At 33.7% G+C, this 16,450-nt stretch overlaps 2 protein-coding genes and 1 long non-coding RNA gene across 5 annotated transcripts in view; all 3 read left to right on the top strand.

Moving 5' to 3' along the window:
- LOC101208568 (DNA polymerase epsilon catalytic subunit A) overlaps positions 1-8,326 on the top strand; it is a 33,818-nt gene extending 25,492 nt beyond the window's left edge. For both annotated transcript variants that reach the window (XM_004145751.3, XM_031886652.1), the window contains 15 exons: positions 1,138-1,202; positions 1,476-1,608; positions 2,037-2,138; positions 2,216-2,299; positions 2,487-2,561; positions 2,737-2,796; positions 2,880-3,142; positions 3,230-3,278; positions 4,016-4,176; positions 4,258-4,324; positions 5,210-5,320; positions 5,496-5,666; positions 5,752-5,952; positions 7,294-7,400; positions 7,533-8,326. In XM_004145751.3, the coding sequence (XP_004145799.1) occupies positions 1,138-1,202; positions 1,476-1,608; positions 2,037-2,138; positions 2,216-2,299; positions 2,487-2,561; positions 2,737-2,796; positions 2,880-3,142; positions 3,230-3,278; positions 4,016-4,176; positions 4,258-4,324; positions 5,210-5,320; positions 5,496-5,666; positions 5,752-5,952; positions 7,294-7,400; positions 7,533-7,893 (2,010 nt within the window). In that variant the 3' untranslated portion in view covers positions 7,894-8,326. The remainder of the gene's footprint in view (positions 1-1,137; positions 1,203-1,475; positions 1,609-2,036; positions 2,139-2,215; positions 2,300-2,486; positions 2,562-2,736; positions 2,797-2,879; positions 3,143-3,229; positions 3,279-4,015; positions 4,177-4,257; positions 4,325-5,209; positions 5,321-5,495; positions 5,667-5,751; positions 5,953-7,293; positions 7,401-7,532) is intronic.
- A 1,542-nt stretch (positions 8,327-9,868) lies between these two features.
- Positions 9,869-11,585, top strand: LOC101216578. Its single transcript, XR_004217742.1, has 5 exons — positions 9,869-10,760; positions 10,835-10,903; positions 11,126-11,197; positions 11,291-11,363; positions 11,463-11,585. It is a non-coding gene; the product is annotated as an uncharacterized LOC101216578 (long non-coding RNA).
- A 631-nt stretch (positions 11,586-12,216) lies between these two features.
- On the top strand, positions 12,217-16,216 carry LOC101208808 (uncharacterized oxidoreductase At1g06690, chloroplastic). Of its 2 annotated transcripts, none has more exons than XM_004145752.3 (9): positions 12,217-12,623; positions 13,627-13,708; positions 13,935-14,051; positions 14,676-14,740; positions 14,865-14,953; positions 15,033-15,112; positions 15,273-15,384; positions 15,634-15,753; positions 15,871-16,216. In XM_004145752.3, the coding sequence occupies exons 1-9, from the start codon at positions 12,311-12,313 to the stop codon at positions 16,054-16,056; spliced, it is 1,164 nt and encodes a 387-aa protein (XP_004145800.1). In that variant the 5' UTR covers positions 12,217-12,310; the 3' UTR covers positions 16,057-16,216. The 2 variants fall into 2 exon arrangements, with proteins under 2 accessions (XP_004145800.1, XP_011657066.1); XM_011658764.2 differs by lacking the exon at positions 12,217-12,623 and adding an exon at positions 12,867-13,335.
- Positions 16,217-16,450: the final 234 nt, after the last annotated feature.

The following is a 16,450-nucleotide window of genomic DNA, read 5'->3' on the forward strand; positions in this document are numbered from 1 at the left end:
ATTGAAATGTCGATTGAGGTGTCAACGTTAGCAAAATATTTTTAAAAAATTATAGAAATGTAGATATAGATCAAAAGAGTGATTTGTGTAACAATATCTACAAAATATCCAATATAATAAAGTTACAAAATACAGGGGTAATATTTTATATATCTTTATACAATATTGTATAGATATTTGGCTGATTTATAACAAAAATGGCTTTGAATTTTGTACTGGGTCAAAAATACCCCTAAACTAAAAAAAATTCAAACAGAGCTAAAAAATACCTTATCATTAGACTTAAAAAAATCTAAAAATAACATTACAATTAGTATGTGAATTGATCCTATTAATACTTCTAAACTTTCAAAAGTTGCATTAGTCCTTTAGCTTTTATTAAAATAAAAGTTTAAAATGTTAAAGGGTTAATCTAACTAAATTTGCCACAGCCCATTAACTTAATTTTAGGTCAATCAGTGACTTATCATGGTATTAGAATCCATGAAGCCCAATTAGGGATTTGGTCCAAAATAACAAAAATTGGGATCCGATTCAAGAATAATGAACCCAAAGAGGCACCATCTCAAGGGAGCATGTAAAGGATCCTACATTGAAAAGATCGAAGGACCTCATAATCTATATAAGATAGATGGACATTGCCAATTGATTTTGAGATGGAACTTTGTGCTATCTTATATTGTATTGGAGTAGAAGGTTTTGTGTTTGAACCCCTGTAATGTCATTTCGTCTCAAATTGATATTTGTTGATTTTCACTTTATAGGTCTTCTATAAATTTTCAAACCCACTAGTGATGGATGTCAAAGTGTAGATATACCATAACCTATTAGCTTAAGCTTTTAAGTCAATCGGTGATTTAACCAAAAGAAAAAAGAAAACTACCCTTACCATTGGACTAGGTGGAACTTGATCATTGCCCGTGGTGTCTAAAATAAAGTCATATCATATAATTTATATTTTTCATATAGATTAATAGCTTATTTGTGGATATCTACTTCAACTATTGCTTGTGCTATCAGTAGGTGCGAAATTTTTGGTGCTTCAACTAAACCAGCCTTTTTTTTGTTTTATTCTATATATTTATTTATTTTTAGTTCTTAAAGTCTAATCACATTTTTCTTGCATTCAATTTATAGGTAGACTATGTTGTTAACATCAAAGAAGCTGAAGTGATTTTGCAAAGATCAATAACAGAACACAGGTTTAGTCATTGTTCATTCTTTATGCAAGTGCTTTCAAACAGGGAAAATTTTGGAAATGATGAGGGGGTTTCCCCTAATAAATACTTGTTTCCGATTATCTCTTAATCATTATACCATTGATGTTGGCCTATTTTATTCTGAAATATATGTATTATCAGTGTTATGAATATCTTTTGCTTTGCTGCTCTATGTTTAATGCCTATTGCTTTCAAGGTTTATTTATTTATTTTATTTTTAATTTTAATGCCTTGTGCAACAATAATAATTCATAGGAGCTTAAACCATGGACCTACTCTAGCTGTAATTCAATGCCCAAGTGTACAACGGCTGAAGTCAGGTGTGAGAGTATTAGATGATTTTCCATGTGTGACCATCCCTTCTAATGCTCGTGATAACCAATATCAGGTAGTCTTCTAATCTGTAGCTTCTTTACTTTGTAGGCTATACTTGAGTTATGATTTTATTTAAACTCAATCTGAAATAGAAATTTATCCATGTGAAGTATCAATTATTTTATCGTAGTTAGAAGGAAATAAGGCATTGCCAGATTCGCTTAGTACCCAAGCCCTCTGGTTACTCTCTGCACTGCATTTGGTTTTTTTTTTTTTTCCTTTTTTTAGAAGACAGCAAGAGAAGTAGGAAATATTGAGTTTCCATAAGATTTGTGTACGATATATTCGGATAAGTCAATACCTGAGCCTCTCTTCATGAACTCAGTAAGAATAGTATATGTGTCTACAAATATACAAACTCTAACTTGTGAAGTGTTCAGATTTCTTAAACTATGAACATGAATTAGATGCATTGCATTGTGTGATGTGTACGCATTACAGGTTCTTGGTTGGCAACAAACAGCTGCAAAGATTGGAATGCAACGCTGTGCTGCATCATCCCAATGGTTGAATGAGAGAATCTCTCTTGCAAGATATGCCCATGTAACTTCATTTTCCTCCAAATTTTTTAATTGTAAGAGTGTTGATGTGAACCTTACTTTTGGAATCATATTTGGCAGGTACCATTAGGAAATTTTGAACTTGATTGGTTAATTTTTACGGCAGATATATTTTTTTCAAGAGCATTACATGATCAACAACAGGTTTTTATTTTGAACTTTTATCTTTAAATTCGTTTTTTTATATTTACTTGTTGGCTTGAAAATTTTAGTTGATTGATTTAGAAGTTTCCGAAAAAAATTGCCTTCATCAATTTTCTTTTCCTTCTTTTTCATACTATGGTTTCATTAGACTTTCCCGAAGTTGAGAATTTTAAAATTTGATACTTAGGTACTTTGGATATCCGATGATGGTGTTCCAGACATAGGAGGCATTAACATAGAAGATGTGTGTTTCGCTGATGAGGTTTGTTACTTAGATGGCGCTTGTAATCTGTGAAGTTTAGACCTCGCCCTATCTACTACAAACTAATTGAACAATCATATTTTTGGATTCTATATTTAAAGCAATTTCATATGCACATACTCACTCTTTACTTTACCCTCTTTCAATGGGTTTGCCATTGGTTTCTTTTTAATAGGTCCAACAACCTATTCTGACGTACCCTGGAGCATATAGAAAAGTTTCTGTGGAGTTTAAGGTTGAGTATCTGTATTCATGCATTCCTTTCATAATAAAAGTTCAAGTGACAGTATTTAAGCATCTCTACCCCAATCCGTGCAGATCCATCATTTGGCTGTCAATGCTCTGCTGAAGAGCAACCAAGTGAATGAAATGGAAGGAGGCAGTTTGTTTGGCTTTGAACGTGATATTCAATGTGGGGCTCAATTTTCTAATGAAGAAGGTGGCTTTGATGAGGCTGCTTCATGTGCTCCGGCATTTCGTGTCCTGAAACAATTGATACAAAGGTGTCTTACAGATGCAGTTACATCTGGAAATGTATATGCTGATGCAATTTTGCAGCATCTGTACAGATGGATTTGCAGGTTTCTGCTTTTTGACTTAATGATTCTATCTCATGTCAAACATGGCTCGTTGACAATGTTCATTTGTTTTTTGCTTTTGTTTTGCAGCCCCCAGTCAAAACTTCACGACCCAGCTCTTCATCGTTTGTTCCACAAGGCATGAATGCTCTTAGAAGCTAAATAAACTTTTAGTTAATTCAAAAAATATTTTTAGTTGGATTTTCTACCATTTATGTGTACTATTAGTTGTCAACATTTGATCTTTATTGTCTTTATTATTACTTTTATTTGTTATGGATCATTCTTCAATATAAACAATTTAAAAGTTGCATGGTTTAATCTACAATATATTTTTATCATCTCAAATTTAAAATGATACCAAGGTAGGAGGTTATGTGTTCTAACTCTTGTAGTATCATTTTCACTCGACATGGGATTTCTACTTGTTGGGCATTCAACAACAAATTCAACACATTGATACAATTAAACTTACTCTAATTCATTAGGTTAAACAGCTTGACTGATTAGTAGGCTATGGAAGTCATCTTTAAACCAGCTCGAGGAGCGTTGAAATTTCTACTGTTTTTCTGTAATAAGTTGTCAATAATTGATTTTTGTTGTCATTATTCTTTTCTTTTTATATGTAATAGGTCTCTCTTCTATATAAAAAGCTGTAAGTTGCATAGTTTAATATACCCTCCACTGCATTTGTTTTAAAAGAAGAAAAACACTCGTCTGCACATCATGCCTTGTTGTAGTTATTTACTGTTTCTAATTAAATATTTTGTATCAAGGATTTCTTATAAAAGTTTATGTACTTTTTATTTGTAACCAGTGCAGTTTCGATGGACTGACCTACTCTTTGAAACTTCTTATTATAATTGTTGCTGTTAGGTTATGCAAAAGGTGTTTGCTCTTTTGTTGGCTGAGCTACGCAAATTAGGCGCCACCATTATATTTTCAAACTTCTCAAGAATTATTATAGACACGGGAAGGTTTGATCTCTCTTCTGCCAAAGCATACTGTGATAGCTTGCTGAAAACAGTGAAAACAAGGTTCTTCTCTTTTACTTGATTTTTCATAAAGCACGCCTAGTTTGTAGTCTGTTTTTTCTTATTCTTTTTCCTTTTATTTAGGGATCTGTTCGAGTGGATTGAGCTGGAACCATTACAGTTCTGGCAGTCCCTGTTGTTTATGGATAAGGTTTGATTACATCATATCTGAATGTTCATGATTCCCTTTGTTCTTGTCTTGAGTCAACCATCTCCACTCGGCTGTCTTCTTGATTAAGTTTGCTTGTTTTTTTTTTCTTTTTGTTTCCGGTGGAGGGTGGTGGTTGGAAGTTTGGAACATTTTATTACTCTACAGCTTTTCCCAAATACATTTGCCAACTTACTCTTCTGGCATTATTTAATCATTTGTGAAAATCCAATATATTTGTTTGTCTTTAGTTTTAGCTTGTACTTCGATGGCTGTTGGCCAATCTTAGAAATGTTAATACAGGTCCCACACATGAAGACACTCTCTCGAGTATTATTTTTCCTGCAAGTAGCGTTTTTCATACTGACATACAAGTCATCTCAGAAGATCTTGAGTTTAAAGAATCTTAATTTATATACAGCTTTTGTTGAGGATGATATATTCTACACCATTTCATTTTTTGTCTTTTAATTATTTTAATTGTTAAGATCTGGTTTGATAACCATTTTGTTTTTGAAAATTAGACCTATTTTCTCCCCCACAGCTTACAATGATTTGCATCTTTCTTAAATACAATGGTTGCATCTTTCTTGAAGTCAAGTTCCAAAAACAAAAACAACTTTTTGAATGCTACTTTTTGTAGTTCTCAAATTTTGGCTTGATTTTTTAAACCATTGGTAGAATGTAGATAACAAAGAAAAAAGTTGGAGATGAAAGTAGTGTCTATAGACTTAATTTTTTTTTAAAAAAAATGGATCATCCTTTCAAAAAAGGAAAAAAAACAGAAAAATGGTTACAAAATGAGGCCTAAGCTATTTAAGCTTTTTCCCTCCCAATTTCTATTATACTATTCAAAGAGATAATTTTTATCTGTCACTTCTATAATAGTATAACTATGGTGGAATCCGGGCAAAAGATGATGAGAGCACAGATGTTGAATCTCAAGTTGATATAGTGGCCAACTGGAACATTGCCGAGTATCTGCCCAAGAAGATTCAGGTAGCTTTAATACTTGAGGTTTGATAGTTACTTGCTCGGGGATTGATAGGTTGAAGAATTCCTGTGAGCTGTCAGTAGCAAGGAATTTATTCGACATTAGAGTTAAATCTGTCACGTTTATTTGGGACCAAATAAATTCTGATTGCTTTGATTTGTCTTCTTCTGGACATTGTAGGATCACTTTGATTTTATCATCTCCCAGTTTTTGTATATTCCATGGGATTATGCAACCAAGCAAGCTGCAGCAAGAGCATCATTGCAGCGTGATGACACATGTACCCCATCCATTACTGTTTTAGCTGCTGAATCATTTGAATCACATGTGACAGAACATCTGAAAGAACAGGTATTATAATTTCTCCTGCAAGTATACTCATGTTTTTCTCAAAATTTCGTAATCAGATATTTATTATGTGCATCTTGATTCTCAGCTAAGCTCTTACTTCAGTGACAAAATGTTGGGAATTGTTCGGGATATTGTTCTTCATATGAAAGGGAAGGAGAAGAACACCCAGGATGGTTTGCCAGAACAACCTCCTGGTAATATCTACAAAGGAGATGCTGCTTTGGAATTCATTAAGCTCGTCTGCTCTGTTTTGGCAATTGATCAAAATGTCCAGCATGACGTTCTGGTATCATCATCTTGATCCAAGCTTCACTTTAATTGTGTAGCCCATTATTTTAAAATTTTAATTTTATGAGATTATATTATTTTGAGGGCCAATGTTTTGAGAAGTCCTTCCAGGCGCATGCCTAGGCTCTAGGCTCACAAAAGAAGGCGCACACCACATCTTCTATGAAGCCACAAGGCCCAAAGCATTGGCCTTGGGGGCAAAAACACAATTAATAGGGTTTTCGTTCTTTTTTTTTTTTTTTTTTTTTTTTTTTTTTACTTTTTAAAAAATAAATTTACTAAGCCTAAATGCAAAATTACTTGTGTTTAGGGTTTTTTTTCCACGTATATCTACTTCAACCATGCTTTTCCTTTTTTATGTCGTACTTTGTATTTAGTGTGCCTCACAACAAAAAAACAAACGGTTTTTTGCACCTTCCTTTTAGGAAAAGAAATAATTTCATTGATCGTTGAACTGATAGAGTAGAAACCCCAACACCTACTGTTGATTACAACTAAATTCTTGGAGATCGAATGTGATTTGCTATAATGGGCAAAAGTGTGCTTAGATTTTGCAAAAAAGAAAAAAAAAATAGTATAACAACGAATTCCACAAAGGAATCAGAGGAGGAAGAATTCCTATTCCCTGAAAAATACGACCATTTGGCCTTTGTGTCTTGTAAAACACAGGTTGAAGTTAAGGATAAAAGTGGACTTTCCATGTGAGATAACTCTGAAGTATTTACCATTCTCATATGAGAACATGTTGGTTTTTAGCTTCCATCTTCCCTCGGTGTTCATTATGGAGAAGCCATGGTTGCGTTTTTGTTCTTATCCTTAACATTTAATAGAACATATTTAGATTTCAAGAGGTAGCCAAAGAAAAAGGAAACTCATCAGTGAGGAGTCCCTGATGTCAAGGGGAAAAAAACAATAGCTCCAGAACAAGTGTTATTTTCTCCTTGTTTTCTCTTAAGTTTATATTACCTAAATGTTTATAAGACACATGGATTTCTATCTCAAAACCAACATTTTCAATGCTTCTTCGTGTACACCATCTTAGGCCGGTTGTTTCTACTTTTTGACTGGAAACTCGTCTGGGCTTCATGGACTTGGTACCATATCATATAAAACATTGAGATTCATTTTAAAATCAATTAACAATTAAAAGAGCTACACATGGATCTTACAAAGATTGCAAGATCTCTCGATCTTTTCTACGTAGGAACCTTCTTGAACTTTCAGTCCAATATCCCTAATTCCACATCATGTAATTGCATTCCAAGTTGGCTTAGAACAGCATTCCATTTAGTAAATGATAGCATCGTACTCCTGTTAATATTTTTTCCCTATTGTGTAGGTAATGAGGAAAAATTTACTGAAGTTCGTGCGTGTAAGAGAGTTTGCCCCCGAAGCTGAGTTTTCTAATTCCAGCCCGTCCATAATCTTGCCCAACGTTATTTGCAGGTATGTTATTACTAATGGTAAAGTTGTTAAATATGGCATGTCATACTCCAAATTCAATTGCTTCTACCTTTATCTCTTCTCAAACCCACGTTGAATCTTATTTCTCACCCTTTCTTTTGGTTATGAGGGCAGCTATTGCGACGATTGTCGAGATCTGGACTTGTGCCGCGACTCAGCTTTACTAGCACAGGAATGGCGCTGTGCTGTGCCACAATGTGGACAACCGTATGACCAAGAAGAGATGGAGAATAAGCTGCTTCAAATCGTGCGACAGAGGGAGCGTCTCTATCACGTGCAGGATCTGGTATGCATTCGTTGCAAACAAGTCAAAGCAGCTCATTTATCGGAACAATGTAGCTGTGCCGGTTCATTTAAATGCAAAGAAGATGCGGCAGAATATTTCAGCAAGATGCTTGTTCTTCTTAATGTAGCCACTCGTCAGAAGTTTCAACTACTGCAAGAGTTCACCACGTGGATCTTAGAAAACTCATGAATCCGCTAAATTACCCATCTAACCAACTTCTATCCTAACAGTGGGTTTGCTCAAGCATTCCTGGAATTGAAACTCAAGGGAAGAAGTGATCAAACCTACAGCTCAATAATCACTTCTAAAATCACTTCTAAAGGCTGTTCTGAAAAGCTTGGGTCCAGCCTTAATGTATGATACTGTTGTATATTAGGGAACTGATCATAGCACAGTACGTTGAGTTTTTCTCGTAGTTTCTCAACCTTTTTCTTACCTATTTAGTGCTTTTAGATTATTGTTTTCATTCTTCTTCTTACAAGTGGAGGTAAGATTTGAGTCTCCAACTTCAACATTTAGATTAGGGCCATAGCAATTAGGAAACGTAAATTTGTATATAAATTGTTGTAGATCAATTAAATTTGATTTTTTTTTATACATATCTTGATTTTCTTGGTACTAATTGATGTGAGCTGTGCTAAGTTTTCTTTCTCTCGGCATACATATCTTGCATTTGAAAGCTATTGCTACATTTACTATTTGAACCCTTGGCTGCAAAGATTTTGTTGTTCATATTATCAAATATGGTAAAAGTTCATTTATGTTGTTCGTATTTTAATTAATTGATAAATATCATATTATTTAGTATAGTTTAACTATCAAAATTATCATAACGAGTGTAGCTCAATTAATATGGTGATCAAATTATTATCTTTGATAATATATATATATATATATATATATATATATATATATATAATATATATTTAATTCATTTTAAAGTTGATGACATCACGATGTCTACGTGGACTTGATTTTAATTGTTGTCGATTTTAATTGTTAGACCATTGAAAACGTGTCAATTTCATCATATTTCAATATTTACGTTAAATGATTACTCAATTATACTTGTTTGGATTCTCTTTTTGAATCTCATTAATTATATGCTAATAATTACAATGTCGTTTCAATATTATCTATATCGATAATGTTATTAAATGATGTCAAGATGATGTGACGACATAGACGTGACGATGTATATTTTGTCTTATTAAAAGAATACATTATTAGTTTGCTATTGCTATGTCCTAAACCCACGACGTTAAATAAAATTTGTAGTATTGCTTTCAATTCTGATCTTTCCATTTTATTTCTAATTTCTAACCAATTCAGTTCACGTTCATTGCTATCGCCATTATCTTAGAGAGTGTTCTTTCTTCAAAAACATTGATATTCTTTGGAATTGAATGCAAATATTTTCTGTTGTTCAATTGTTTATAAGAGCTGAAGATTTCAAAGTTTGATCGCTATTTGAGATGACGACTTGAATCATTCAACGTTTTAAAGCTGAATTTCCAGATGCATTTGAAATTGATCCGACGAGTAATTTTCAAATACATAAGATGTCAGAAGCGACTTGTCACTTTCTCGTTTTCTTCACTAAAACATACGGTACACATTACTACTCACATAATTTGTCTTTTTTGGGCTTTCTACCACATTTCTTGCGTTGTTAATCATGATTGATATGTGGCGTAAACTGTTTGATTCATAGTTTAATTTTTTTGGTGAATTTTGTTAAAAAGATAAAAAAACAAACTGTGAAGATTGAAGTTGCTACGTTTTAGTTTAGCCCATTTTGCTAAGTTTTTTTTTTCTTGAAGAGATCAAAAAAGCTCTCAATAGATTTAAAACTGACCAACAAACTAAATCAATTTAAACATTTACTAAACTAATAATAGTTGGTTGAAATTGAGTAATTCAGTAATTATGGCAATATCATCAGAATTATGGCAATATAATAATATTCCTGAATAGTTATTAGTAAAATACGTCATTATTTATATAATGATATTCCTAAAATAAGTATTTCTAAATTAACTGACCCAAATTAGTTATACTTTTGCTAAATAATTATTCAGACTATTCTTAATTTGATTTGTTGGGATTATGGTGTGAAAGAAATTTAGGGCTTTTCTTTTTCTTAAACACCCAGCCATTTCACTCAAGAAAGATACTGAGTGGAGATGGCGTCGGAGATATGACTTGAACAACGACGATAAGGAGAATGCATCGGAGATATGACTTGAACAACGACGATGAGGAGAATGAAGGGCAAACGAAATGATGAACGATGATATTTTGTAAATGATGAGGCATGTGTTTTGTTTTAACGTACCTAATCGGTTTTTTGGCCGCCTACGTTTTCATGTTCTTATTATTTGTTTAGTGATCCTTTGGTATAGAAGAGGAGAGGGACGTTATTATTACTAATTATTACAGCTTTATCTCTTTCTCTCTTATGACATATTGTTGTGCCTGTCAATAACAACAGATTGATGATGATAATCCATTACCTGTACATCAGTTATTTAATTCACTTTTTCATTTCCCAGTGGCAAAAAATGAAAATTTCTAAGAATCTTGATGTCAAATAGATGATGGATCATGCTGAACTGCATGCAATATTCTGCCCCACATTGTCTTCATCTCCCTCTTTGCTTTGCTCTTTTTTCCCCCATGAAACTAATAAGTACTAGGTTTTATCATGTGTTCATCTTCTTCATATCCTACCTTCCTTTTTTCCAACAATTTTTGCATCTAAAATGGCTTTGTCTATTCTTAAAGGATTGCTCCAAGATTATGTTCAATCTCTGATTGAAGAGGTGACAACTAATATATTAGTTTCTTTTTCATTCAACTACTTACTTGTGTACACAATTCTTTCATCTTCAAGTTATTATTAATTTAACATTGTCGTAGTATGTCTTGTAGAGGATTGTTAATGAGAGGTTCTCCCAGATTCTAACAAAATTTGAAGAGCCGGATTGCGTTCAGCTGATCAATATTTATCTCAGAGATGTTGAATCAATCTTATCAGAACTTAGCATCACTGTGTAAGCTTTCTTCTATAATCTCACAAATTGTATTGTAGTTTTTCATTTGTTGACTAATAGCTTTAAATATGCAGTGATTCTTTGGACCTCGATTTCTCTAAGTTGAGTTTGTTGGCCGATAAAATAGAGAAGAAAAGCACTCGGTAGTTTACTATTCCTTTACTCTTTTGAATCTCTTAAAACTCATAGATCTACTAGATACAAATTAAAAGTTTAAGGTTGTATTAAACAAAATAAAATTCAATTCATATCTTATGGTCTAAATAATTTTAAAAGAGTATTTGCGATCCAAAGTGTTTATTTACAATTGTCTTGGATTTGTATTATTTAAGCATTTAGAAAAAGTGTATGTGTGTATGTGGCAGCATTGGTGCACAGCACATGAAGCTAGCAGCTACCCGTCTCATTGAAGCTTGTGATAAGGAGGACCAGAAAATGTAAGACTTTCAAATTTATACAAACGTTAAATTTGGACTCTCAAACATTTTTAGATTTTCTAACCATGTGATAGATAAACCACGTTGGTTTAGTGTCTCCCAAGACTTTAATTGGATGAAGCATGAATTCACCATTACTCAGAACAAATTTCAGCCCGTTATTCAGGTTTGATATATTACTAATAATTAATGATCTATAGCTTTTTGTCGATGTTTGATGTTTGATGTGTTGAAATAAGGTGAATGCTTTTGGTTATTATTGCAGATGGAACAGAGAATTTTGAGAGTGATGAGCAAGCCAAAGTATACATAGAAAGCTTATGTGTTTTTTGTACGATACGTTGAAGATGGGGTCGTATTATTATTAATATATATATCATCTCCTAAAGTATTATAAGCTTTGTATCATTTTGGTGTCTTTATTTGTAAAATTATGCTCAAGTAAATAAAATCCAGGCTCCTCCTACCATTCAAAATTTAAAATTAAATTGAAGTTTGTGGAGTAATTTTTTTTATATTCAATGAATTTTAATTAAAACTCAACTTTGAAAGATTAAAATTATGATTACTCATAGTATGAAGATCAACATAAAAGTGTTAATATTTTGTTTAATTAAATTATTTACAAATATAACAAAATATTATTTATATATACTAATTATTATTTTTTCTATCACCTCCTTATTCGACAAGTAGAGAAGACATATAAGAAGTGATCAATAGGTGTAGATAAACGGTTTTCGCTTGTGTACTCATTAAACCTAAGAACATTCTTAACTGTTTTTTAAAGATTAAGGGGACGTTAACCTACATAATTTACTATACTATTTTTCCCTATTCCATCCTTCTCTAATCCTTTCTTAATTTCGTAAATCACTAGTTCACTCGTTCCCAAAACTATTATATTTTTTATACAATAGGGACTCAACTGAGAAAATACTCAAATATGAAGGACTGACTTGTAATTTAAGCAAAAAAGGGGGGGCATTAAAAAAATAAAACAAGAAAAAGTGCGCCAAAAAGAATTTCCTAAGCCATTTCCATTAGCCACTTTCTCACTACCTCAAATCGTCTCTTCGGTACTCAACACCCGGCCCGGATACGGCAATCGCCATGGCAGCGATCACTCACCGGACCTTCTTGAACCTCACTGCCTTTAAATCCTTCACGGCTGAGACAAGAAGGCGCTATGAGAGGACGAAGCTTGGTACTAAAAGCTCTGTTAAGTGCTCTCAGACATTGGAAGGGTCCGCGCAAACTGTTACTACGGTGTCAAATGGCAAGGATTCGTTAGAAATTTGTCGAGTCCTCAATGGAATGTGGCAGACCAGCGGTGGATGGGGGAGAATCGACCGTGACGACGCGGTGGAGGCAATGCTCCGATATGCCGACGCCGGACTTACAACCTTTGATATGGCCGACCACTGTACGTATTGCAACGCTTTAGGGAACTAAAATCCACACATATTTTGAAATTGAAATTATCTGGCAATATTTTTATCTTCTTTTTGGCGTTTGTTTTCTTGTGGACCACTCGGTAATCTGTGCGTTTCGATGCGTAAACAGCTTTAATGAAGCCACGTAGTTTGTTTGTGTGCCACAAAATTTTGAAACTTCCTGCTTTGATTTGATTTTATCCTTTCTTTCTCTTCCCTGTTAGATGCAGTTTTGAAGGAGGGTCTGTTTTTGGGACATAGTATTTTTCGTTTCTTAGGATAAATGCCTGAGTAGACTGTGGAAGATAGGGATTAATTGGCTTATGGTATGTAGACTAGGATAATATGCAAGTTAAGAACAACTGAAGTGGGGTTCTCTTCTTTGGTTCATTTAGCTTCACACAGTTGAAATGGCGAAGTTTTTAGCTAATTCTTTCAGTGGGTTAACTTTTGAGTTCGTAAAGCAGAGAAGAGAATACAAATCACAGAAATTGAATTCAGGATATTGTCGATGTGTGCGTACTGAAAATAAACGACGGGCTGTGGTTAGGAATGGCGAGGATGCATTAGATGTGTGTCGGGTTGTAAATGGAATGTGGCAAACCAGCGGGGGATGGGGTCAAATAAATCGAGATACTGCAGTTGATGCAATGATTAAATATGCTGATTCTGGACTTGACACTTTTGATATGGCTGATATATGTATGCAAATTGCCAGCTCTCTTAGTTGTTTGTTGTAAACTTTAGCTCTTACATTGAATTTTTGCTGGTTGTGCTGCAATTTCCTTCTGTTTACTAGGAAATGAACCAAAATGAATAAGGCAATGTTGATATGAAGTTGTTAAATTTGGAGTTTCATGAGGATTATCGTTCACTAAACCCCATGATTGATACTACTATTTAAGTATGCCTGCTGTTTGAAATGAAGAGATTGTAACTATCTAGTGGGTTTGACTTGATTCCTCAAAATTTGGTGCCCCTTCATTTTCATAGATGGACCTGCTGAAGATTTGTATGGCATCTTCATCAATCGAATTCGTAGGGAGCGTCCTGAACTCCTAGAGAGCGTAAGAGGGTGAGCTACTAACTCACTGTAGGTTGTTGGTTGTTGGTTGAGATCCATGTTAATTGGAAGAACATGGGCATTTGCAATTAGACTAGAGTACAGAAAAGAAACTTATGATGCCTTTTTTTGTTTTGTTTTTTGTTTTTTGTTTTTTTTTTTTCATATGCTACTTTCAAGGAAGTTTACAGAGTTGAAAATTGGAAATTCATGTTTCTATTCAATATTGAATATGCAGGCTTACAAAATGGGTGCCACCACCGGTGAAGATGACAAGTAGTTATGTCCGGGATAGCATTAATATCTCACGCAAGAGAATGGATGTGTCTTCTTTGGATATGCTTCAGTTTCACTGGTAGATAAGAATTAACATTTTCCCTTATGGACCACATGCATATTTGTTTGCATGTTGTTAACTTTTCGTGTTGTTTGTCAATTGCTTTTCAATGCTCATATTTGATTCTAAGTCGTGATTTGATAATTAGATGCAAACATCATCCAATTTGAAGTTGTTCAAATAGTGGCTCTGCTTTTTATCTGGCATAACATCATCCAATTTGAAGTTGTTCAAATAGTTTGGCTGCAGAGATGTTTACTTAAACCAAAATATAGTTTATCTTTATGGAAACACTGTTTTTTCACAATTGATTATCGTATTCATTCATGAAAGAAAAAATTAGGCAGGGCTGTACTAATGCTTCGCTGGCTATTTTAGACTTGTGAAATGTACATTGAAATTTATATCACATCAGTTTTCTTAGGATCAATGAATTGAACCTATAATTTGAGCATATAACTCATCTAGGGTTCTCGAGGAGCAGCTTCAATTTCCTATTCATTTTTCAATTGTCATACATCTTGGTCATTGCAACGTAAAACTCGTATAGTTTCTGTCTTCTTCTCGAATGCATGGTGTATCATTCATTATGTTTTTTCGGACCTCCTTAACACCCGATGTTTTTATATGGTTCTTCTTTAGGTGGGATTATTCGAACCCTGGCTATCTTGATGCTCTCAAACATCTGACTGATTTGAAAGAGGAGGGTAAGTATTATTTATTTGAGCTCTTTGATTTTGTTTTTAGTTGTCTGATCATATATATATATATACATGTATATATATTTTAAATTTTTTATTTAATTTGATTATTTTAGCAAGTGGTGTGTAGGTAAGATCAAGACGGTTGCTTTGACAAATTTTGACACGGAAAGGTTACAAATTATTTTGGAAAATGATATACCTGTTGTGAGTAATCAGGTAAATGTCAGGTGTATTTCTTTCGTTCATTGCCTTCTTAGTTTGTAATTGACTCATATCTTTAATGGAAATTCACCAGGTTCAGCACTCTATTGTTGATATGAGGCCTCAACAGAAGATGGCAGAGCTTTGCAAGCTCACAGGAGTCAAACTTATAACGTAATTCTTTGTCTCTCCCTCTATTCCATTTTCCAATCATCCCGAGTCATGTTGTCGTTGATGTTACCGTTTTCATATGATCTATAGCTTTTGCCTTTTATTTGATTTTGCTACCCACACTTCCAATTTTTTTTTTTTTCAAGTATGATTTCTACTGCAGGTATGGAACTGTAATGGGTGGCTTGTTATCTGAAAAATTCCTCGACACCAACTTAATGATTCCTTTTGCTGGCCCTCCATTAAATACTCCCTCTCTGCAAAAGTACAAAAGGGTACGAAAAAATTACAAATCCTTTTACGTTAATGATTCTGGACCAAGAAATTCATCAATATTATCGAATTCGGAAATGAATTACATTCCGTAGGGATTCCTATCATACTTTAGACTCATGTCTAGATGAAAAATATTGACATTAAAACTGAATGGTGATGCTCTTTCTCATTGAAAGAAAGGCGGACAAGGGAAAAATCTTCTAGAATCTGTTGTTTAATCTTAAGTTCGAAATCTTTTAACACGGCAGATGGTTGATGCGTGGGGAGGATGGAGTTTGTTTCAAGTTCTGCTACAGACACTTAAAAGAGTTGCTTCTAAGCACGGGGTCTCAATTCCAGCCGTCGCTGTCAAATACATACTTGATCAGGTAGAGTGGCCTTTCTAGTAAACAAGATTGCAGTCATTTAAATCTCAGTAAATATCTACATTGGATTATACTTTGTTTGATTCACAATGCGACTTAGTTTGCCTTCTGAGATTGCAGCCAGCTGTGGCGGGATCGATGATAGGTGTTCGGCTTGGATTGTCAGAGCATTTGCAAGACACAAATGCCATCTTTTCTCTTGTTCTTGACGAGGAGGATGTAAACAGCATCCAGGAAGTATCCAAAAAAGGTAAGGATCTTCTTAGAATTATTGGGGACTGTGGGGATGAATATAGACGTGCATAACTTAGCAGTTGTGTTCTTATCTGTTTATGATATGAAATATTTCTTAACATTTGGTCGACTTGTAAAATTATAATGTCACACAATAATCAATATATGGAAAATATTAAACTTATCTAACTAGTGGCAGTTTTGTAGCTCTTAATAGAATGATTTTAGAATATAATGTTATCCAAAACTCCTGTTTAGATTAAACATTTTGGTTCTGATTTGTAATACCAAATTTATTATGTTTCACGGTTTTCAGTCCAATCTTCTTTTTCAATAATTTCATGTCCCACAATCGTATTTCTATTCTACACGTGATTCCTCTCTTATTCCAACACCTTTCATATTTCTAGTAATCTTGATCACATTCTTATTCCAACACCTTTCATATTTCTAGTAATCTTGATCA

Source organism: Cucumis sativus, chromosome 6 (genome assembly GCF_000004075.3).
Source record: "Cucumis sativus cultivar 9930 chromosome 6, Cucumber_9930_V3, whole genome shotgun sequence".
Taxonomy (NCBI): Eukaryota; Viridiplantae; Streptophyta; class Magnoliopsida; order Cucurbitales; family Cucurbitaceae; genus Cucumis; species Cucumis sativus.

Bases quoted from the DNA above. Each gene is read 5' to 3' on its own strand.
- LOC101208808 (XM_004145752.3), top strand. From the start codon at position 12,311: ATGGCAGCGATCACTCACCGGACCTTCTTGAACCTCACTGCCTTTAAA. The intron at 15,113-15,272 runs GTAATTCTTTGT...TTTCTACTGCAG, and splicing joins ACAGGAGTCAAACTTATAAC to GTATGGAACTGTAATGGGTG. The intron at 15,754-15,870 runs GTAGAGTGGCCT...CTGAGATTGCAG, and splicing joins TCAAATACATACTTGATCAG to CCAGCTGTGGCGGGATCGAT.